The following is a 25,000-nucleotide window of genomic DNA, read 5'->3' as shown; positions in this document are numbered from 1 at the left end:
GAGACTAGGGTGTGTGATGGTAAGTCACCCGTATTTATAGCTATGCATGTGCATGTATGATTACATATATATATGTATATATATATATGTATATATACGAATATATATATACATATATACATACATATACATATATATACATATATATACATATATATACATATATATACATACACACACAAGAGAGAGAGAGAGAGAGAGAGAGAGAGAGAGAGAGAGTGAGTGAGTGAGTGAGTGAGTGAGAGAGAGAGAGAGAGAGAGAGAGAGAGAGAGAGAGAGAGAGAGAGTGAGTGAGTGAGTGAGTGAGAGAGAGAGAGCGAGAGAGAGAGAGAAATGGATACATACATACATACATACATACATACATACATACATACATACATACATACATACATACATACATACATACATACATACATACATACATTTGATTCTTTGTATTTTGCATAAGACCTAATACTACAAAGAAAGATATCAGAAATTTAGATGCAGGATGACATAGCGATGTAGTGTAATTCATTTTGCCTTGAAAATGGATAAGAGTGAATTGAAATCTGATATTATACGTGTTTACATCATGTGATTGAGGGGCAAGAGTGAGGGTCGAAAGGAAAATCATTTTAACATATTGTTTATACAGTATGCATTGTATCACATATATAATATAGGATAGGATAAACAGGTAAATTGATAGATAGATGGAGGAGCAGATAGACAGACAAATATATGTACATATGAATTTATGTATACATACACACACACACACACACACACATATACATATATATTTATATAAATATATTTATATATACATATATATATACACATATAGATATAAATATTTATATATATAGATATAGATAGATAGATAGATAGATAAAGAGGCCTACTAGATTTACCAATTGTTTTGCGAACGACGGAGGATATATAGTGGAAGGCGTGGAATCCGATAAATTTGCGAAAGGAAAATTCAAATGATCCGGGTCGCGGACTTGGAAGCTACTGATGACACGTCGCCTTGCATAGACAAATAAAGAATAAATTAATGGAAGCAAGGAAGGTAGGAGGAGGAAAGAGAGAGAGAGAGAGAGAGAGAGAGAGAGAGAGAGAGAGAGAGAGAGAGAGAGAGAGAGAGAGAGAGAGAGAGAGAGAGAGAGAGAAAGATAGATAGATAGATAGATAGATAGATAGATAGATAGAGAGGGAGAGAGAGAGAAAGAGAGAGAGCGAGAGAGAGAGAGAGAGAGAGAGAGAGAGAGAGAGAGAGAGAGAGAGAGAGAGAGAGAGAGAGAGAGAGAGAGAGAGAGAGAGAGATAGAGAGAGAGAGAGAGAGAGAATGGATGAATGAGAAAAAGGGAAGACATGGAACGTGGATATATATAAACAATTGAATAATAGAGAGCACGAATAATGACGAAGTTTACCCATGAGAGGACGAGACCGCAGAGAGGGAGAGCTTATATAAGGGTTGGTAACCTATGACCCGCTGGCCTACGATTCGACCCGACCCGCTGTCACTTTCCATATTTAACTTCCGAACGACATATGAAGCCCCCCTTCAAATCTACATAGAAATTACAACGACATTTTCACTAAAGAGAAACACTATTTCTGCTTCATCTTCATTACCGACCCCTGGCCTATCGTGACGTCATCGAGGTTTCCCGCGCTTTTCCCGAAATTTGAATTTGTTATGAGGAAGGGCACTTCAGGAGCGGAAGTCAGCACTACTTATCAGATTAGATTCATTTGTTGATTACATTTATCATAAACAAGGCAGAAATATAAAAATTACCGGTCCGATCTGGTCGTTTACCTCTAAGATTGCATAACTATATCTTTATCTGTCTATCTGTCTGTCCATCTATCTGTCTGTCTGTCTATACATACAATATAATTATGAAAGATATTGTTTTATTCCTGTTTATGGAATCACATTATTATGATTGTAGCAGCAAATCTGTTTATATCATGGGTATTATAGTATACTGTGATAATCGTTATTTTTATTACCAATAGCATTATCATTTTTATCAATCCACCACCCTCGTCATAATTAGTACCATCATCATCATTATCATCATTAACAGCAACGGTACATTCACTGTCATTGCCACCAGTAGCATTATTTGCAGCGGCTTTGTTATCAGTCATCCTAATTATCACCGATGGCATAATTATCATAATCAGAAGCAACAACAAGTAGTATCAGAAACAAAAACAGCTAGAACACTGTATTCACCACTATCTTCACCTTTGTTTCATCATCATCATCATCAGCAGTTATGCTCAGCAGCAATAAATGCAATCAGGGTCAGTAATAGGAACAACAGTATCACCATCATCATTAATACAATTATTGTCAACATTATCAGTTTCTTCATAAGTAACATGAACATGATGTTATTCATCATATTATTTCTTGTCTTCCCACGCAGCACGGTGGAAAAGCATTAAGAAAATTATTAATAAAAATAGAAATATACTGCATAAAAAGTCTTGCTTGTTTATTGAAACTTGTATTGAGTTCCCTCCCATAAAATAAATGCAATATCTTCATCATTATCGATTTAAGTTGTGAATTTCTCTCTTCAATCCCCACTTGATCATGTAAGGAAATGACTCTGTTCCTTTTGTATATTTTTTATATTGGGTTTCAGATGTGGATGAGTGCGAGGTCACATCGGGTCTGTGTGGTCATGGGGGTATCTGCCAGAACACTATTGGCTCTTACTCCTGCACACAAATTCCGGGGGCCGACTGTCCCCCTGGTTTTGCTTTTGATTTAAACCTTCAATCTTGTTTGGGTTTGTTTACGTTCTTGCTTGTTGTTCTAATTGCATGTATATGTTGTTTGGGCAGAGTATTTTCAGTACTGTAGTTGTTTTCTTATGTGGAAGCTTTGTAATACTGTATTTTGCTGAATGTGGCACCACAATATACCCGTCCTGTATATGATTCATATATGAAATCCAAAGTATGCAAGTACTGGCAATTTTGATTTACTGTGAATAAGAAAAAAAAAATGATTTAGAACAAGTTAAATAATTATTTATGGTGCGGATCACAATTACTGGGTATGAATAACTAACATAAGTGAAATTCTAATAGAGTAAAACTGTTCATTAGTTTCATTCTTTATAAGATTTACCATTATTTACTTATAACACGAGAGGATCTTTGACTTATGCTACCCCCTAAACTAACATTATCATGTTAACTTTCAGATGTGGATGAATGCATACTTCAAACAGACAACTGCAACAGAACATCGCATTTTTGTGTGAACACTCGCGGAAGCTTCACTTGTCAGAAGAAAAGCGGGCCCACAGAGTGCATCGCTGGCTATAAGTACAGTTCTGAGCAGAAGATTTGTATAGGTATGACTGATATTTCTCTTTTACCACCAAGGCGTTGTTATATATCAAGAAGTCACTGACAAAAAAATAATGAATTAATTATTAAAGCATTTCTAAACGTCATTCCTAAGGTAAGTTCAGTTCTGGGTGTTTACTGTCTGGATAGTGTATGTGGGTTACGTACTTATTTTATTTCAGTCTATTGTGTATGTAATGGGCTCGTAATATATGCTTCTGTGTAGAGTTCTTACAGCTATTCCGTTTCTAAATGACCATTTTTGTAGAGTAGTAATTTGAAAATGTAAAGGAATATGATAAAAAAAAAAAATTTATATGGATATGATTTTGTTACTGAAACTATTTATTCTAGAGAAGAGTGTCATTTGCTATGTGACTTCCTTAACCACGTCAGTATATCCAAATTTCAATCATCATCTACACAGCAAAATTGTATCCACTATTTTCTTCGTCGCTTATGGGGTAGCTCTAAAAGCCTTGATAGTCTTTTTACTGTAGAGATTAGGGAACATGTTTCTGTGAACAAAATATACAAAACATTTTTTTTTTTGAAGAACGGACAACTATTCACTGTATGTAACTCTCTCCTCTTTGGATTGCCTCTTGCATTTAGTTGTTAAACCAGCCCTCCAAGCTTTTAGTATCACCTAACAGATGTGGACGAATGCGACGAAAATTTACATGGCTGTGACCCGGAGAAGGAGCGATGCCGGAACACCGACGGGGCGTACGAATGCGACGAGAAATGCGACGAAGGATTCCAGTTCAACTTTGCTCTGAGAACGTGTGTTGGTAAGTATAGGCGTTAGTGATGCCGATCGTATGATGTTTAGCCTCACTTCTCTAATATCAATTTATTCAAAGGGCCATTTGGTTTATGATATCCATGCGGGAAAATTACTTGGATCTTGTTTTCACCAGTACCGAAAAAAGAGAAGCTTTTATACATAAGCGTTTATAGATAAAGGAAAACACACACACAAACACACAGACACACACACACACACACACACACACACACACACACACACACACACACACACACACACACACACACACACACATACTCGTATGCAGTAAACCCTTATTCAGCAAACCTATATGTTAGACATAGTTTATGTAACCGTGTATATGTAATTTGCATAGGGTAAAAGTAAACATCCATAAATAATACGCATACACATACATACGTGTTTCATAACAAATCAGCTTCTGCCTCTGGCAGGCGCAGCGTGGTTATGGCTATGGTGGTCCATGGCTTCGTGTGGGAGCCATGAGCCTCTTCACCATGGTATCTGGAAGAGCGCAAAAAAACAAAAGTGCAAATTGAAAGTTCGCGTTTACTGAACATCCAAAATTCTTGCAGAACAATTACCTACTGATCATTTCTACTATATCGCTATTCTGCCTATGTAAAATGGCTTAGAATCGAAAGAATTAAGAGGCATGACGGGGATTCTATAAACTATGTTGTAATAGGATTAAACTTATTATCACAACACTAATCTTAATTAAAGAACTGTGAGATCTTTATTTTTGAAGAAATTTATCTCATATTAACCAAATTAGACTCATGTCTTCCAAAGATACATTTATTTCGTCCCGCTCACGATCTCATATCTAATATCTTTGTTTTATCAATACTGATATTAGATACTGAGGTTAGGAGCTGAAAGAAAAAATACAGTGTGTAGCTTAAAGAAACTCTGTTGTTCAAAAGTTGATAGGTTGTAAAAAAGGTAATCTCGGCATGCTACAGACCAAGACGAATGTGTGGACGAGCCCTGTGATCCCGGTTGGCAGTGTCACAACACAATAGGATCTTTCCTGTGTCATGAGCTGCCGAAAGCCTTCTGTCCAGCGGGATATAAACCCTCGAACGGCACCACTACACGCTGTGAAGGTTAGGCGTCACCTCCTGGCAAATTATGCTTGGTTGGCTCTTGGCGTCTACGGTCCAGCTTTTCTAGCTTTGGCTGAAATATATTTTCTTATTCCTACTTGTTTCTCTTTCCTAAATACTACTGTTTAATGGTTGTCTGTGCAGAATGCTTATGTGTCTGCATATACATTCCTTACATTCTTACAGCATTTTTATATAAGGAGAGGTTAGCAAAATTAATTGCATAAAAGGACAAAAAAAAAAAAAAAAAAAAAAAATGCATGCAAATATCATATAATATATTCCACGTATACAGGCCTATTTGATGATTTAAGAACATAATAAAGGCTGTAACCATTAATAAATTTCACTGTCATCTCGTAAGGTGTATGTAAATATATCGAATAATTCATATTCCTCACATGGGTTAAGATGTTTCCGTGTCTTTTTAAACTTACACTTCTGTGGTGCTTGAATAGTTTTAGATATTTATGCTGCCAGAATGCACTCTTCACAAATGCTTCAATCCTTGTAAAATACCCAGGATAAACCTGAAATAACTCAACAGTTCTACCTTTATTGTCTTTCACTTTCCGATCAAGCAGACTTCGCTTAATAAGGAATGATACGCTTCATTTATTACTTGCACATTTTCCCTCTTTAAAGCTAGCAATGATAATACAGATCAGAAAATCTATTTTGCTTTTATTTTAGTTACTCTTTGGAATAATATTGATTATAGTTTTCTAATGATTAACGTATGATATATTAAAAAAAATGCAGAAAAGTCCTTTTTTCAAATAATGTGCATTGATTTGATTTAGGGGAAAAAGACCCTAATACTGGTGCTTAATAATAGACAATATAATAATGGGCAGGCTAACAAACTCACAATTATCTCAACATGTCTTGACTTCATTGTTTTAACCTATCCAACAGATGTAGACGAATGTGTTGAAGGTCTGCATACCTGTCATCCAGAAACTGAAATCTGCATCAACGAGATTGGCAAATATCGTTGTGAAGAACTCAGTATCAATGAAGTTGATTTTGGTGTTAACCCATATGAAGCTCTTCCGCGAGCCACGTTTCAGCCACCAATTCAGGAGTGTGCTGAAGGCTTTGGTTATGATCTTAACACAAAGAGATGTCTTGGTAGGATTTCTTGTAAAGGTTGTTTTATTATCATTTAAGAAATATAGAATTCTTTAAAACCATTTTTTTCCCCTGAGTGTGCTTGAGGTTGCTCCTTTTCCATTTAACCGTCAACAGTGGGAAAATTTCTTATGAATCTAAAATTCCCAGAATAATTGAAAGCAATACATATTGTTTGTAATATTCAAAGACATACAATGAAAGTAATAGCAAAACCTTTACAGATGTTGATGAATGCGGGGCTGGCCTGCATAACTGTACCTTGTCCATCGAACGCTGTATCAACACTTTAGGAGGCTTTATATGTAGACCAAGAAGAAGGTGTACTGCTGGATTTGCTCTTGATCCAGTCACTGGAAGATGTAAAGGTAAATAAAACAGCAGAATTGGTTTGACGTGGAGACTGGAACCTGTTCATAGATATTAGGAAAATAATAGAAGAACGAACAAAGATACCTGGGGTATTACGTCACAATAAAACAAACAATCTCAGTGAAATGTAGGTATTTCTAAGTTGCGACCTATATTGGCATTACAGAATAAATGCTCTCTTCTACATCCCTTGTAGACGTGGATGAATGCTTGGCTGGTGTGGCTAAGTGTCTTCCTGGGGAGATCTGCATCAACACCGAAGGAGCCTTTGAGTGCCGTGTTGAGTGTCAGGATGGCTTCAGATATGATCCAACGTAAAAGCACTAAGTTTTACTTTTCTTTTAATAATATACATAGCGATATGTCCTTAAATAATACATTTTACATTATGTATCCTCTTATATGCCCTTGTTTGTTTATAGAGACCCAGCGGTGTGTGTAGATATCAATGAGTGTCTCGAGTCTCCATGTAGACGTGGAACCTGGTGTGTTAATACTGAAGGCTCTTATAGATGCACTCTTTCAACTACCACAACTGCTACATCACCAGTTGTTACTACAAGTCCGGGACCTACTCCCTGTCCAGAAGGTTTTGGGAGAAATTCAAACAATCTACAATGTGAAGGTAAAGTGCAAATTTTAATATTGATATACAGTAGATGGAAAAGAATTTTAGCATTTATTCCTAATTCTGTGTCGAATTCATGAGTTGAGTCCGCTGGATGCAAAGGTGGAACGATTACCCACAAAGTCATAACATGACGTTTACTTCTAAGGCAATTATCGGCAATTGGAATTACAGGGTTTTCAGGAGTGCTATAGTGTGACTATGGCTACTTTCAGACTGAGAGTGCTGGAGTGTGATTACGGGTTTGCCTTGCTGTCTCTAAGCGATTCATAGTACTCAGCAAGCAGACTGATTATTTGGCACTGCGGGACGCCTTCAAACGTGAAATGGCTGTTGTAGCTTACAAGTCCATTGGTGAATGTCCAAGCAGATTTTAATTTTCAAGAGATGCTAGAGACCACAGATGCATTATAAGGCTTGCCTGGCCTCAGGCCCTGTTGAGAAAGAATAAAGGATAGAAAACCTGCAAGTCAGGTCCTGAGTGTCAAACCCTTCCCTTGGCATTGTGTGTTTCTAGAACAGTTGTCCCTAACTTATTTACACTCAAGCCCTTTTCGCATTCCTTCAATACACCCGTAACTCCCTGACATCAGCCAATATTTTTAGGCTGTGAGAGAGAAAGTCAGCAATCCGTACAGACGTTACTTCGCTACTTCCAGTACAGCATGTCTTAAAGACGTGATTTCATAATATATTGTTAATATGTACAGTAAAGAACGTCTAACAATTTGTCGATTATATTTCCCCCCGAAGGCTTTGCAACCAGGGGCGTCATTGGGGGGGGGGGGGCAAAAGCCCCCAACACTCTGATTGGTCCCCAGGGTCTTGCTTGAACCAGGATGTGGACTATAGTGGTGGTCTTGTGTCTTGCAGACAGGACCTCGAAATCACACAGCTTTACAAATCTAAAGAGTGTAGTTTATGCACCTGCGTTGTCGGACCAGGAAGTCAACAGGATAGGTCTGACAGCAGGAGTATACTCACTTGGTGGGAATATTGGCAAACATTGGTAAATATTGGCAATACCCTGCTATTGCTGGTTTGGCTGTATAGCAATAAAATCTTTATACCCTGCTCTGGGATCAGCTTCCTCCCCTCCCTGACATGAAAGATCAACTGGTTATCTGGATGACTTTAGCTCACGTTGAAGCACCTAGAAACACCATATCGAGGCCATCTACGACACTGAAGCACCCGTGGTATAAAGCGACGGTAAATACTCATGCAGTAGACTATATTTGTTAATTTTGCAAACTGTATTTATTTAAGCAGAGTTACGATGATGCGTCTCGGTGATGATCTTATGCCAAGGTCATGCCTTGAGTGACAGCCACTGAAATGGTCAAAGATATTGGGGAAATGGGGTGGACTTGCTTGGAATCACTATACAAAAAGATATCTACCTGGTATAGGTTCTCTTCAGACTAATAGTCAGCAATTATCGTTACATATAATAAACTGTTATTAGTGAGGTTCAGGACTGTTGTAGCAGCACAGATCCAGGACATATCCAAGACCATTGTAGTTCGCTGCTGTGGTTTCACATGGAGTGTATAATCAGCATATTTCCGGGGTGTCTGGTTGCACTGAACATATAAAAAATGATGAGTCGAGTTTCACACGCAAGATGAAGGCCCAATAGGACAAGAGCCATTGGAACAAGTGTGGATGTCTTGCCTCATGGACAGTTCTGCGATGGACAGTTTGGTACATAGAAGTTGTGTTAGACTGGAAGGCTGACACATTAATTTACAATGTTAAAGGGGTGCTGCGTCCAGGTACATTTCACTCATGAGGGGAGGGCGTACATCGCGAGGAGAGGATTCCTCCATATTATCCACAGCCATCACTTTGTGGACTTAACCACGGGTGTCACACACAGACCATCGAGTTGTATTGGAATTGATCCATAAGTTTCATAAAGAGGATGAAGAGCTGTCACTGAGCCGTCTTGAAATACTTTTGATTTTCCGATAATGCAATCTTCATCATCAGTGATCTAGTCCTATTAATTTCGTCAGATTAATGATTCCAGATTATAAAGCATGTTTTTTACAATTGTACTTGGATTTTGAGAGTATGTTTATGCTGCATACTTTTAATTAACACGAACTTTCGTTCTTGGCTTATGTTTTATTATAAATGTTTTTTCCCTAACTACTTGATTCTCTCAGTGGTATGTCATAGTGTGCGATACTCCATTTCAATTTGTTTTGCACTTGAATGCATGCCCCCCCCCCCCCCCACGCACACACATTCAACAGTTATTCACCAATGTTTTAGGCCTATAAGACCTGTAATTACACGATTCTCTTCTGCAACAGATATTGACGAATGCCTTGATCGAGTTTGTGAAACAGAACAACATTGCCAAAATACCTATGGCTCATATATATGCATTTGGCCCCCATGTGATGAAGGTTACCGCAGGGATCCGAATACCAACGTCTGTCGTGGTACAGTATTAATTTTGGTACTTAATCCGTTAATAGTAATAAGTAAAAGTAGCCATGACAGATGCTACAGAATTATAAGAAAAATTATGCAGAATTATCACGTCTTATATAAATACTAAGGGAAGTAGAGCGTGAATCCTTACATGAAGATATATTATGAGTAATTCTGCTACAGATATTAATGAGTGTGATGAAGGAAGTGACACATGCCAAATTGGTGTAGAAGAATGTGTCAACACACAGGGAGGCCACACATGTCGACCAAAACCATGTCCAATTGGAAGGAAAAGGGACCCCTCGAACCCTAGACGTTGCACCGGTGAGCATTTCCAAAGGTTTGAACACAGGTAGATTTTATGGTTTTATTTTGGTGTTTTCAGCAGATTATATTGCTTTTCTTTTGTTTTCAAATTGAATAGATGTAACATGGGATCTGTTTTAGTTAAGCACCTTCTTATGAAGAAAAAAGTATTCAAATATAAGTTATGGTCTGCATTTATAACAGAATTTCAAAATATAGAACCATAATACCTGGTACAGCTAACTGTTACAATTTCCAGGAATTATATGTATAAGCAATTATCCATATTGTTTTGTGTTCCGTAGAGTGGAGAATATAATATCCTAATTTTCAGATATCAATGAGTGCGAGACAACTCCCTGCGGTCCAGAGGAGCAATGCATTAATACATTTGGGTCTTATCAGTGCCGACGCCTGGCCCCTTGTCGCCCAGGCTTCAGGAGAAATAGCGAAAGCAGGCAGTGTGAAGGTGGAATTATTCTCATTCATTTGATTAGACTGTATCTTAAACTATATCTAGACATAGTGTTCTTTTCAGTCTGTGTGGTTTTATTTTATTTTTTATTTCACCATAGATACTTTGATTTCCTTTTAACTCTGTTGAATTCTTTCTATTTAGATGTTGATGAATGTGAAGAAAATGACCCCTGTGAGGAAAATGAACGTTGTGTGAATACGCGAGGAAGCTATAGGTGTCGCACTCTTGAATGCAGTACAGGATATCAACGTGACATATTTGGACGCTGCAGAGGTTTGTCATGAGTAGATTGCAGTAACTTTAGCAAAGCATAAAAAAGAGGGTCACATATCCTGTTTGACTTCAAGAAAACAGTTACTTCTCCATCTGCTTGGCAAATTATACAATCTTTTAATGTCTAGTTATTTTTAATAAATAAGCAGGGTTTTTGTCTTTTAACTTAGATGTGCAGTGTTCCTTAATCTAGCCAATGATGTTTTCCACCATTGGGAGAATGATTTTAAACTGCCTGACACAGAAGGCTTAATGATCTAGAATTATTAATGATGAAGGTGTAATGCAGAAGAAAAGGAAATATTAAAAAAGAAAGGGTTTATATTTGCCTTAAGATACTGAGTAAAGAAAATAAAAATGATTTATTTATCTAAAGACTAAGAATATAAAAACTTATGGGGTGTGCACAGTGGTCAGGATGTTAATAATATTTATTTGTATAAAAACATGTTATAATGTTTCTTTTTTCAGATATTAATGAATGTGAGACTGGGGAACATAATTGTCAAGCTTTCAAAGAGGAATGCATCAACACACTAGGGAGTTTCAGATGCAAGATTCTGCCAAACTGCACACAAGGCTTTATGAGGGATCCAAACACCCAAAAATGTGTTGGTAAGTATTACTGAATTCATTAATGCCTGGTACAGATATTTCTTGTCTCAAATTTGCTACAACATATTTAATTATGACTCAAATACTTGCAACTGGTTATTAATTTTGTAACTGTTAAGTGGTGCTTAATCCAACTTTTATTCTGTGCTTTTATTTGTACACTCATTAATTCTTATTTCTACTATTAATATGTTGACCTGGTCACTTCTCTTGACTGTGTGATAAGTTTGTATGAATACTAAATTTTATGATGTCATTGTTAACTAATTTGTTTTACTAATATATACAAAGCTAGAAGTGTTTACTAATATTGTTTTATGTTTGAGCTTTTCAGAATATTAATAGCATGAACTTCATCTGCACTGGAGATCTTTCACATTCTGCAGTGACTGATAGGTATCTTGTAATTACCAGCTAAAGAAAATCTTTAAACTTATTCAGCTAGTTTCAGTGATATAAGCCAATTTTAGTTACCAGCAGAAATATAGTTGAATTTTCTGACTATATTCTCTAACTGCTTTTACTTATTTTTATTTCCTACACAACAAAGTATTAAAAAAAATGTGTGGGAAGAACTTAGATTGGTAGAGATATGTATGTTGCATATTAAGAAATATACTTGGTATTTAATTGCTCAGTCTGTAATTTAGCAGTAATCATGTTAAATAAGCATTCAGATCATTGGCCCAAGATTTTGTTTCTTCAGTGCTAGTGCATTAATAACTGATCATTTTGAGTATTCTGAAATCAAAATTAGTTATAATTTTTAAAGCGGAGTTCACTTCTTTCCAATATATTATTTTACATATGACCAAAACTCACTGATGATTTTCATTTTCTAACACTCAACTGTTAGATGTTGATGAGTGTAAGGAGGGGACACATGATTGCCGTGGTGGCGAGAGATGCTACAACCAGTATGGTCATTATACCTGCAGCGGCTCCCCAGCTGAATGCACAAAAGGGTTCAGGTACTCTTCATCAGATAGACGGTGTCATGGTATGTACTGCATCATACAAGAGTATCACGTTCTGTTTCCTGTAGTTTATGATTTTTCACCATTGCATTTTAGATTTACTATGAATGTTTGTGAACATGTTATAGAGAGCAGTGTTGGTGCATATTAACCTACGTAAATAAAATTTCTTTTGCTTTTTTGGTTGGAGTGATAACTTTTTTTTTTGCTGTGATTCAAGTATTGCATATGTTATTATGGAAGCTCTATTTTTGTGGGAAGTATATTATCTTGAGTAATGCTGACTTTACTTTAAATGGATTTTTCTAATTTAAAGGTAAGCTTCAAATTATATACAATTAGTAAGTACTCTAGTCAGATGGAAAAGTTAAAACAGGAACCGTTGGGGAAGCTGAAAGCAAAGGTATGTGGCAAATGTACTCATTTTGATGAATACTGTTGATTTTGATTCCATGCTAGCAACAGTGGTTATCATTTAGAACAACTAATGGTACTTTGGCACAGGAAATAGTACCTCATAATTAATAAAACAAAATTTCAGTAGGAATTATGATCCAAAGGAATTTAAAAAAAAAACTGCCAGCAAAGTTTTTTCCCACAGATATATATATTACTTAATTTATTTGTCAGCCTTGAACATCAATTGTGATGTTTTGTATATCTTCATCTTTTTTTTAAACTAATGCATATTTTTGTATTTCCAAAGATATTGACGAGTGTGCGGAAAATATTGACTCCTGTGAATGGTCCACTCAAACATGTGTCAACTCTGTGGGCAGTTACAGGTGCATCGATCAGCAGCCAACATGTGACTTTGGCTATAGGTATGACCATGAACAGAGGGCATGCATAGGTAAGTGCTTTTGAAGCTGTGTCTTTCTTTTAAATATGTATGGTAGTTATATGTTTGTAGAAAAATAAGGGTACAGTAATTTGAATAATTTGCCTTGTGGAATTTATGTTATTATTATTATGTATGTGATATTGTTAGTGGTTGCACTACAGAAATAAGGTTTTTTAAAAAGACAAGGATAAATGTGAAAAATGTATACATATGGAGTTTGTGTTATTATTATCTGTGGTATTGTTAGTAGATGCTTTTCAGAAGTAAGGGAGGTTTTAAAAAGACAAGCATAAATGTAAAAAAATATACACATTCTATCAGAAAATGAATGACATTTCTGTGCTCATTTATACTTGTTTCATCATAGATATAGATGAATGCCGTGAGAAAAAAGATGATTGTGAGGATGGTCAGTACTGTGTTAACATTTTGGGGTCCTATCAGTGTCACACCCATGGAACTGCTAGCCAGACATGCCATCCTGGATTTACTTTCAACAGAACAGCAAGAGTGTGCATGGGTCAGTTTGTCTGCTTTTATGTAGCATATTTACTTTCTTATACATTTGTCGTCTGTTAGGAATTGTATTTATTTTTGATATGCTGAGGGTAGTTTTAAACAGTTTTGGATCACCATAGCAGGTTTGCTGAGAATATTGATTTGCCTTGATGACTTGCACTAATTTTACTATTGTCATGCCTGAGAATTTATCTATCACAAGAGCTGATTGAATTTCACTGCCATTTCAAATAAAAAGGTGGCGTTTACAAAGAAAAAAGAATAAAGGTACCAAGGATATTTGAGCAATAATGTCACATATGAACCTTTCATTGTGCAAACATTTTCTCAGTAATCTTACTATACTGCAATTCAAAAAGTTTGGAGACACCAATTTTATGTATTATACTCATAGTGACTAATGCATATACAATACTTACGTCTCCTTATTACTGCTTCATTCATGTAGAAATAAAAATTACTTGGAAACCAGATTTGGAATATGAGAATTAGCTAGTTAAGATGGGGTATACAATGTAATTTTAAGTTTGTTTGTAGTTTTTCTATTGCTAGAAATATTAAAGTTCAGAATGCATTTGTAATTCAGGTATGATATATTTTACTCCTAAAGTATGTCCTCCCAGTAATTATCTAAAGATATCTTAGCTTAGAGATAACTATGAGCTCATGTACAATCATCAGCCACTGTTATTATTATCTTTAAGATTATCATATCCAACTGCTGTTATCTTTATTTGCACATGAAGATATTGATGAATGCTCGGAGGGAATTCATGATTGCTCAGCATCAGAGGAATGTGTCAACCGGAGAGGGGATTATGCTTGTCGCCCAAAAGAGGAAGTGTCCAATTCTGTAACCACAGTTCCAGGCAGGGAGAGCTCTGACACTAATGAATCGGATCAAACACAGGTGAAGATTGTAGGGTAAACATTCAAAATATTTTCCAAAGTGATAAGAAAATCTTATAGAGTTGTTGTTTTTTGTATGAAAGGCCCTGTGCAGGAAAAAGTGATTTTTCAAACTCTTTAACTAATGTTCATTAGAGCTATCTATTCATTGATACATTTTGTTTGTGTTAGCAAATTATGCAATAGAAAGAGGGTGATTTAAAGCACAAAATAAAATAAAATCTTTGCTTACACTCATAAAAGCTTCTGACTATACTTCATATTATTTCATTCAGTAGTACAAATATATAATTTTCTGCTATCATTCCATTCTGAGGTGTAATGTGGAAACCTCAGTGACTGTATCCTCCAAAATACTTTCAGGGAAAGTAAAAGCAAAGTAAAGTGAGGTTTTACATAGGAAAATCAGTCCCATATTAGTTTGAAAATATCAATAATATATATCAAATGCAGTCAAATTTATCATCAGTCTCCTTTTAAAAATACTCGAAAAATAAGACTGTTTTTTTACTAGGAGATAACATTATTATGAGTCAGATAGGAATAACTTTAAAATAATGGCCTTTTTATCAGTTGGATGAAGACCAGAATTTCACTGTAGAATTTACCAGTATGTATTAAATTTAATTGTAAGATTCGTTTAATAGAATGCTTTAGTTATTTAAACTTGAACTTGATATGATATATGCCATCATACTATAGATAACTTTCCTATACCTTGCAAGTGCAGGTAACAAACAAAATATTTTTAGATATTTAATAGATGTCAAAAGTTTAACTTTTCTAACTTCTGTGGAATGATTTGAAAAAAAAAAACATGGAGAAGCTGGGCATAACTTTTAAAATATAAAGCACACACAAACATTCTAGTCATAACTGGTGGCCCCTACAGGAGTCTGGAGGCAGTGGCAGTAGTAAAAGACTTCGCTGCCAAAATGGCTATCGTTACAATAGAAGACGGAGGGTCTGTGTAGGTATGTTGATAAATCAGCTGTTAAGTCTGAAGAAACTAATATTTTAACCAAAATGACTAACCAAATGTCTTTAAATAGTGAATATGAATGGGATTATGAATGGGATACTGGGAGTAGCTATTATTAAGAATAGTGAGTTAAATTTTCCATGAATTACTCAATTAACACAATCCATGTTTGTTTCATAGCAAGAAATTGATTAATTTTTAATTTTATTTTTAGAAGTAATAAGTAAGAGTCATTTACTAAATAAATGAGTGCTTGTTAGTACTGAAAATTGTTAATTGTTACAGTATTTACTAAAGACTGCCTAATGCATTTACAAAAGTTCACATGGACTGCATGGTAAATAAAATAAAACCTGTACTAATATATTAACCAAAAAGGTAATCTTCAAAACACATTTCATAGACTACATAAATATGTACAATAACAAAATGCTAGCTCTTTTCTAAAATTAGTTCTTCACCATCCATACAACAGAAAATGGCTCCCTGAGGCCTCTATTATTAATGACTATCTGTATGGTATTCTCTCCTCATACATGATAGATTATATATCCCTGATAGCATTTAGTGGCTGAATTTGATACCTTATGGGGAAAGTAGAGTGTGGTTCTCGGTATAGGTTCATAATGCACAGTACCCACTCCTTGATGGGACTGTCATTAATATGAGGAGTGCTTACTATGAGCTGTCTCAGTGTGATTTTAGTCTTTGACAGTATTATGAATTAGCAATAGAGTGAATTAGCAATAGAGAAGTCTGTGTGATAGAAGAGTGTCTTTAGCAGTGATTTTCAACCTTTTATGGAGCACATTGGCATTGAAATCCTTTAGTCATTAAAGTACACCATTAGCTTTGTAAAGATAGATTATGGAAATAAGATCAACAACTGAATTTGATGATGATGAAAATGATTCCCTCCATAAGAAAAGATTTATGCTATATCATGCCTAATAGAACACAGAACAATTGATAAAGCATTTATATTTGAATGTACTATTGTTTATGTTCTTATTGGCCTTTTATGAAGAGTAAAGTACCTCCATATAAAAAAAAAAAAAAATTAAAAATCCCCTTTTGATCTCACTTCTTATTTACCTTCCCTAGATTCCCACCAAACACTGGTTGAAAACACAAGACTCAATTTTGAAACAATTAACATTGCAGTGCATGGGGGAAGAGACAATTCCTCTTGGGACATTATACATTAAGAAGGGTTATTAGAATAGACTTGAATACATTATACTCATAAAAGACATCATTTATGTTGCAATTACCTGCTTACAGACATGATGTATGTTGCAATCCAAAGACTGAGGGGTTATGTTCATTTTTTGATATCATGAACACAATGACTGGTAAGTGTATAATGTACATATATACTCTGAAGTGACTTGAAGTGCTTTAGATTATTCAATGTGTAGGGTATTTATATGTGTTGGTGTCTGCTTGCTGTTTTGGGCTTGAACATGATTCTGAAAATGCATTTGTAATCATATTTATTTTCTACAGGATGAGTCTATTTTGATTTCATATAACATACAATGAAAGTTATAATACAAGATTTTTTTCATATTTGCTGATTTTATCAAGCAGTGAAAAGCATTATTGGAGAACATTTTAATTCTTGAGCTTTGCAGATTCTAGTAATAAGCAATTTCCTGGTCCTCTCAGACATTAATGAATGCGAAGAAGGTCGAGCTATTTGCAACAAACTGTCAGAGGTCTGCATTAATACCAAGGGTGACTACTGGTGTGCACCTGCACATAAACCAGTGCGTGCCACAACATCCTCTACCACAACCACCACCTCTACCACCACAACCACAACCACCACTCCTGCCCCTCCACCCCTTCCTCCTCGTCCTCAAGCTCCTCAGTGTCCACCTGGGACATTATATAATACAGCATATAGAAGCTGTAGAGGTAGGTATGCTGGTTGGGCAAATAGAAAAGGATATAAAATTAAGGTTGTATTCCCAGCTTTTTTGGTCACAAATAAACAAATGTCTTAAATGTATTTCACTACAGATATTGATGAATGTAATGACAACCCATGCAGAGAATTTGAGGTTTGTGAAAATACCCAAGGTTCATTCAAATGTACATGCCGGGAAGGTTTCCAAAGAAGTTCATCTACTGGTGAATGCATAGGTAAGAATAATATCAATTCAAATTGTTTCTATTTTGCTATAGAGCACCCACAACTACCTATATGTATGTAAATATTTCATACAAATCTTGTACAACATGCATACACTGTCATAGTCTCACTTTTGCCCCTTTATTTAGTGCAATACTTTTAGGTAAAAATATTGATAAAGTTCTGGATTGGCAGTAAAGATATATATGCAGATATTTAAGGCTGAAATTATATTGAGGTATGAAAGGAAGATTAATAAAATATATACATTTAAAAAATCCAGAGAATTATGTAAATTATCTTAGAATAGTGTCAGTCCAGACTTTTGAAAACTGATAATCTTCTTACAGATCTAAATGAATGCCAGCTTGGTTTACACAACTGCGAAACAACACAAAGATGTGACAACACTATTGGCTCTTATGCTTGTATACGCATTGCTGGATGTGGCACAGGATACACTTTGAATCACAATACTGGAGAATGTGATGGTGAGGAAAAAAGCTACCAACATTGACTTCAATAATGATATAAAATGATAGACAGCACTTTATATAAAAGTGTAGACAGCACTTGAAGACATTTTGCTTCTGTCATTACTCCCTTCTGTAGAACTAATTTGCAGTAAAGCCTTTATGTAAGCACTCTACTGAGAGAACACCTATGTCAGCACTAATGAGAGAACATGTTATTAGTCTTGAATGCATTAATTAATTTTTAAAAAATCCTCTAGGGACAGTTGTTAAATTTTGACAAAATGTTTTCAGTATATTGATTCACTTCTATATATCAGTGAATATTGCAATAATGCATTACTGATAATGAAAAGATAACCTATTAATACTGATTACTAATGCTGTACTGAATGTATATATAATGACTGCTTTTCTGCTTAACTAACCCCTGCATGAAGATGATGATGAGTGTGCACTAGGCACTCATGACTGTGATCAGCTTGGGCCGAAGTATGAATGTTTCAACATAAAGGGCTCATTCCGTTGTGTAAAGAAGATTTGCCCAAATTTACAAGTTCTGAGCTTTAATGGAACGTGTGTAGATCTCACATGCAATCCTGGCTTTAAGCCTGTAAATCAAGGCTGCATCGGTAAGTGTAGGATGCTTTTTTTCTTTTTCGATTAGCTTTCCCCTCTGATTATAGCTTCTAATATTTTTTTCTGGCTATGCTTCTTAACCATGTACTATATTCAAACTCCATTGGATGCACTGACCATATATTTATGCTGTATAATTTTTTCCTTGAGTGTGTTATGACGAAAAATGTATTTACTGTATTCTTGTTACCAGCTGATGGTTTGTGAAAATAGATATTGTATTGAGTTTCTTGTTATCAAGGGTTAGTAAGTAATGTTATGAAATCCTATGATTAATTGCCATACATAATCACAAGCAAATATTTAATATTCATGTATGCTTTAAACTCTTGATTATCTAAGAGTAGTTTTGATTTTTCTTGAGGATATATTTAAACAACCTATTAGATATAATAGATTATATAATCATCATCACCATCGTCATTTTAACCATGATTATGACCTTGACTGTCACCGTGACTATGACTGTCATGATATGATCACCATGATTACTATCATGATCACCATGATCATCATGCTCAGCATCCTGATCATCACAACCATCATAAGGATGATGATGATGATGATGATGATGATGATGATGATGATGATGATGATGATGATGATGATGATGATGATGATGATGATGGTTATAATCATTGTCATCGTCATCGTCATCGTCATTGTCATCGTCATCGTCATTGTCATCATCATAATCTTGATCTTGATCATCAATAATGACTTGATAATAGAGTTACACCATCAGTATATTTTTATTAAATATGTGATCTTGACATAAAAATGTGTCTCTCCAGAGCCTTTTAGTAGTAATCGGTATAGATTTCTCCTTTTGAAGTGATAACATTTTGAAAGATGTAAACATCAATCCTGAAACACATGATATATCAAATACTTTACAAAAATTACGTTCTACATTTTTCTAATTTACAATATTCTTTATTGTTAATTTTTTTTTCTGCTTTTTTCAAATCTCTATCCAATAGATATTAATGAGTGCGAGGAAAGAACATCTCCTTGCCGCCGTAACGAAAGGTGCATCAACACCCATGGGTCCTACCGCTGCCGCCCACTTTTGAACTGTGGGGTTGGATACCAAATTAATGAGATCGGAAATCAGTGTGTCGGTAAATGATTCTTAAAATAATCTCTCCTCTCTCTCTCTCTCTCTTTTGGGCAATGACAAAAATAAGGGTATTATATAGTCATGAAAGTATGGTAATTAAAAATACTTGATGAAGCTCTTTCAAGAACTTTTATTTTTAGATCTGATATTGTATATACTTGACAACATGCTTTTCGTATTAATTCTTATTTTTTACATCTGTTTTTTAGATATTGATGAATGTGCTGATGGGACTCATCAGTGTACAGGAAATCAACTATGTTCCAATCGCCAGGGCAGCTACATCTGTCAGTGTCCACCTGGCTTCAGACTCAATAATTTGCGACAGTGTCAGGATGTAAACGAATGTGAATCTTACTTCGGAAATGTACGTATTAACATTTTATTTTTTTAGTTATGAAAACAAAACAAAAAAGATATATATATTTATAGGTATAAGACATACACACACATAGACACACAGACATACACATAGACACATAGACACATAGACACATAGACACATAGATACACAGACACACAGACACACAGACACATAGACACACAGACATAGACAGAGACAGACAGAGACAGACAGAGACAGACAAAGACAGACAGAGACCGACAAAGACAGACAGACAGACAGACAGACAGACAGACAGACAGACAGACAGACAGACAGACAGACAGACAGACAGACAGACAGACAGACACAGACACAGAGACACACACAGAGACACACACAGAGACACACACAGAGACACACACAGAGACACACACACACAGACACACACAGACACACACAGACACACACACACACACACACACACACACACACACACACACACACACACACACACACACACACACACACACACACACACACACACACACACACACAAATTTAAAGCAAAGTTAAATGAGAAATGTGTTTCCCAAACAGATATGTTCAAATACAGCAGTGTGTGAAAATACAGAAGGTTCTTACCGCTGTAACTGTAAGAAAGGCTTCAAACACAAAGCAGATGGACTTACTTGTGAAGGTAAAGATGCCTTTTTTTTTTTTTGGGTCAGGGAGGAAAAGTTCACTTTGTTATAGCACGGGAGTAATCATTATTATAATATAATGATAAATCAGACAAACAGGAAGTTTGTTTGTAGCTAAGAAAAATCTGTATTTGTTGCAAATGCCATCTGTCACCAGCCTTGGGATGTGGCTATGGTAGTATATTTATTGGGATGTTATGGATACAGCAATAATTCCAATTACTGAATACTGATTTTTCCACTATGTTTTTTATCAGATGTGGATGAATGCAATGAAGTGGAAGGAATCTGTCATCACAATTGTATCAATGTTTGGGGGTCATATCAGTGTACTTGTCGGCCAGGATTTACCATTGCCCGGGATAACAGGTATGTGAAAAGTGTGTAGTAATTCAGTATATTTTATTTTTTTCTTCATATTTCATATTATGAATCTTGCTTTTGAAAGTGTCAATCTAACACATATCTGTGTTAGAATGACTGACTCAGACAGACAGACCGGCCAGTCACAGAGGAATGGCATGTAACCAGATAGAAAAATTAATTGTTCTTAAGTGGATGTATATTATTTACTGTTTATTTTTTGTAGTAATTGATAGCCATGATTTTGATAACAGTGATTCATGATATACAAATAAGAGTAATAAACATAATTTTCTTTTGTTTGTTTAGATTAGATATGAGTCAAAGTACATATAATGCAGAAGACCTTTTTTTCTTATATACTGCCTGTTGTTCTTCCCTGTATTTATAGGACATGTACAGACATAGATGAATGTTTGGAATACCGTGGTCGAGGCCGGCTTTGTATTGGTATCTGTGTAAATACCCCAGGGACATTCAAGTGCTCTTGTCCTGATGGTTATCAGTTAGCATCAGATGGTCACACTTGCAAAGGTTAGTTAATGCAGTAGATTTTTAATGCAAATTTATTGATTTATTAGATTTCTACCAATATTTTTAGTGATGTAGGGGAAGTGTTTAATATAAAATAGCACAATTAGAATGTAAATGATTACCCTAATTTTTTAAAATTATAGCACCCTAGTTAGTAGATCCAGTAAATTCTAGCTGTAAGGTATATAATGTCTGATATGAACATTGCCAGCTTTTAAGGTGTAGAAGTTTCCTGTGCTTTTAAAAAGATAATCATATCATAGAAAAGAGAAAACATGGTTTATCTTAGGCTTTGATAACTGTATGACTTTCAGACATTGATGAATGTGAAACTGAATCACCTTGTCGAGGGGAAAAGGAAGTTTGTGTCAATACACGTGGAGGCTACAAGTGCAATGCAATTGAGTGCCCTGACTCATATACTCAAGACTTGGAACATAAGAAGTAAGTAGCTTTTCCTTTTGGGAATGATTATGCATTAAACTTTTGGTATATCATAAAGCAGGATTAAAGAAAAAATAAAGATCAGAGTATGGTCTTATGAAAAGCATATTTAAGTACTGAAATTTTAAAACTTATTACCATTGTGAACTGAATTTCAGGGAAAATTAACTGACTGTTTGATTGGGTTCATTAGATAACTTTGGAACAGTGATACTCTATGTTAAATGTCATTTTTGTGAAATGTATAAATTGATAGTATACAAATAACTTTACTTACACCAGAGCATTTAGTACACTGATGTAATGTATAATAAATAATAGCCTGATAAGCCTGGCATTTTGATTTAGAGGAAACATTCACAGAAGGGTAAGATTATTATGAAACCAATGGTATTATACAAAACACATTCCTAATGTTCTGATATTCATGATGTTTTATGTCCTGCTTTGTAGAGATGATGAAAAAGATATGATCAAATGGCTTTTACTTTTCATGGGAGCAATATGTATGTCTTAGGCCATTTAAAAAAAAAGAAAGAAAAAGAAAAAGAAGAAAATTGGGAAGTGCTAATCTAAGTATTTCTTCTGTAATCATTCATATTTTTAAGAATGTTGTTTAGACATTATGTGATATGAGATCTATTATTTTACAAAAAAATGTACCAAGTGAAGTATTGTTTTACATCATTTTAAGAAATCTACATCCTGTTTCTGTTTAACCCTGCTACTTTTGATTAAGTACACATAGAATTTTTACAGTCTGACCTAGCTTTCTCTTGCTTGTTACAGCCGATGCAAGAAGATCCCAGTGTTTTGCAGAGATGATGATGAGACATGTCGCCGCCAGCCACTCAGCTACTCCTATAACTTCTTGCCATTAGTGAGCAATTTGACTCTTCCGCCATTGGGACAAGTAGATCTCTTCACCATGCGTGGTCCCCTTTGGTCATATACCACAGTGCAGTTTGACTTGGAGTTGGAGTCTGCCAGAGCACCTCTGGGGGTTGAAGCTGCCCAGAGGGAATACTTCCATTTAAAACGAACCTCCTATAATCAAGCAGTTATCTCTCTTGTAAGACCCATAACTGGCCCACAGGAAGTGCAACTAGCTCTAAATATGCAGCTTTATCATCAAGGGGCTTTTAGAGGATCTGCTATTGCAAAACTTCTTATTTATGTGTCTGAATATGATTTCTAATATGTAAAGTATATTTAAATATGAAATCTAAAATCTTAAACAATATCTTTTTAGTTGGTGTTGTAATACAAAATGAATAATTAAAAAGATAGAAAAAAAAACTATATTTTTTTATTTAGGTATATACAATAGTATGTCAACATCAGTAATTATTTATAGTAACCTTTCAAAAAATCAAAACCACAGAGACAAAACATACTATAAAAATGAATATTCCCATACTTATAAGATACTGTTTTTACAATAAATAAAAGAATAGATGTATGAAAAAATGTGTGCTGCCCCACTCCCTCACACACACTCACACATACCAGGAATAGACATTCGATTGGATCTTGAAGGGTCAAGTGAAGAGAATTGGTGACTATTGAGATTCATGGTGGAAGGTGCTATGTCATATTATGTTTTAAAAACCAACCTATAGCATATACAGGGTGGAATAATGGCCCGCCCTTGCTGCAATATCTTTTGTACTAAATATATATACTGAGGAGCTTGACAGATGGAAGACTACTTCTGTCTGTAGAGGTCTGATGCCAGAACCTGGTATGGCCATTTGATGTGCCTGAATATACTAAATTCTGATCATTCAAAGAGTTTGCTTTTCATCGTGCCTGGGTAACTAATCTTGGGACAGACTGAACAACATATCACACACAAGGAAAGAAAAGTAGCTAAAACTAAAATAGGCCAAATGGAGTATCCCTCACTACAATTACACACACACACACACACACACACACACACACACACACACACACACACACACACACACACACACACACACACACACACACACACACACACATGCACGTATGTACATATGTATGTATATGTATATACATGTGCATGTATTGTATATGTATATGTACGTTATTGTGTATGTATTGTATATGTATATGTACGTTATTGTGTATGTATTGTATATGTATATGTATGTGTATATATGTATGTATATATAATTGTATCTCTCTCTATATATGTATATATGTATATGTATATTATTATGTATATATGTATATATGTATATGTATATTATTATGTATATATGTATCTCTCTCTCTCTCTCTCTCTCTCTCTCTCTCTCTCTCTCTCTCTCTCTCTCTCTCTCTCTCTCTCTCTCTCTCTCTCTCTCTCTCTCTCTCTCTCTCTCTCCACACACACACACACACACACACACACACACACACACACACACACACACACACACACACACACACACACACACACACACACACACACACATATACACACACAAACACATATATATGTATATATATGTATATATATAT

The 25,000-nt window shown here is 35.3% G+C and overlaps 1 protein-coding gene across 5 annotated transcripts in view; it reads left to right on the top strand.

Moving 5' to 3' along the window:
• LOC125026286 (fibrillin-2-like) overlaps positions 1 to 24,296 on the top strand; it is a 43,464-nt gene extending 19,168 nt beyond the window's left edge. Inside the window, exons 8-37 of one of the 5 annotated variants that reach the window (XM_047614594.1) lie at positions 1 to 19; positions 2,661 to 2,807; positions 3,228 to 3,380; positions 4,032 to 4,169; positions 5,137 to 5,280; positions 6,199 to 6,414; positions 6,639 to 6,782; positions 6,983 to 7,100; positions 7,209 to 7,411; positions 9,739 to 9,870; positions 10,046 to 10,189; positions 10,506 to 10,640; positions 10,791 to 10,922; positions 11,394 to 11,537; positions 12,394 to 12,537; positions 13,221 to 13,367; positions 13,726 to 13,878; positions 14,624 to 14,787; positions 15,679 to 15,760; positions 17,440 to 17,691; positions 17,797 to 17,919; positions 18,259 to 18,399; positions 18,822 to 19,013; positions 20,004 to 20,144; positions 20,353 to 20,510; positions 21,066 to 21,165; positions 21,427 to 21,538; positions 21,924 to 22,066; positions 22,381 to 22,510; positions 23,300 to 24,296. The exon at positions 1 to 19 is cut by the window's left edge and continues 338 nt beyond it. In XM_047614594.1, the coding sequence (XP_047470550.1) occupies positions 1 to 19; positions 2,661 to 2,807; positions 3,228 to 3,380; positions 4,032 to 4,169; positions 5,137 to 5,280; positions 6,199 to 6,414; positions 6,639 to 6,782; positions 6,983 to 7,100; positions 7,209 to 7,411; positions 9,739 to 9,870; positions 10,046 to 10,189; positions 10,506 to 10,640; positions 10,791 to 10,922; positions 11,394 to 11,537; positions 12,394 to 12,537; positions 13,221 to 13,367; positions 13,726 to 13,878; positions 14,624 to 14,787; positions 15,679 to 15,760; positions 17,440 to 17,691; positions 17,797 to 17,919; positions 18,259 to 18,399; positions 18,822 to 19,013; positions 20,004 to 20,144; positions 20,353 to 20,510; positions 21,066 to 21,165; positions 21,427 to 21,538; positions 21,924 to 22,066; positions 22,381 to 22,510; positions 23,300 to 23,708 (4,560 nt within the window). In that variant the 3' untranslated portion in view covers positions 23,709 to 24,296. The remainder of the gene's footprint in view (positions 20 to 2,660; positions 2,808 to 3,227; positions 3,381 to 4,031; positions 4,170 to 5,136; positions 5,281 to 6,198; positions 6,415 to 6,638; positions 6,783 to 6,982; positions 7,101 to 7,208; positions 7,412 to 9,738; positions 9,871 to 10,045; positions 10,190 to 10,505; positions 10,641 to 10,790; positions 10,923 to 11,393; positions 11,538 to 12,393; positions 12,538 to 13,220; positions 13,368 to 13,725; positions 13,879 to 14,623; positions 14,788 to 15,678; positions 15,761 to 17,439; positions 17,692 to 17,796; positions 17,920 to 18,258; positions 18,400 to 18,821; positions 19,014 to 20,003; positions 20,145 to 20,352; positions 20,511 to 21,065; positions 21,166 to 21,426; positions 21,539 to 21,923; positions 22,067 to 22,380; positions 22,511 to 23,299) is intronic. The other 4 variants (XM_047614596.1, XM_047614595.1, XM_047614598.1 and 1 more) reach the window with 4 other exon arrangements.
• The last annotated feature ends 704 nt before the right edge of the window (positions 24,297 to 25,000 follow it).

Source organism: Penaeus chinensis, chromosome 6 (assembly GCF_019202785.1).
Source record: "Penaeus chinensis breed Huanghai No. 1 chromosome 6, ASM1920278v2, whole genome shotgun sequence".
Classification (NCBI taxonomy): Eukaryota; Metazoa; Arthropoda; class Malacostraca; order Decapoda; family Penaeidae; genus Penaeus; species Penaeus chinensis.
This window is presented reverse-complemented; position numbering and strand designations above follow the sequence as displayed.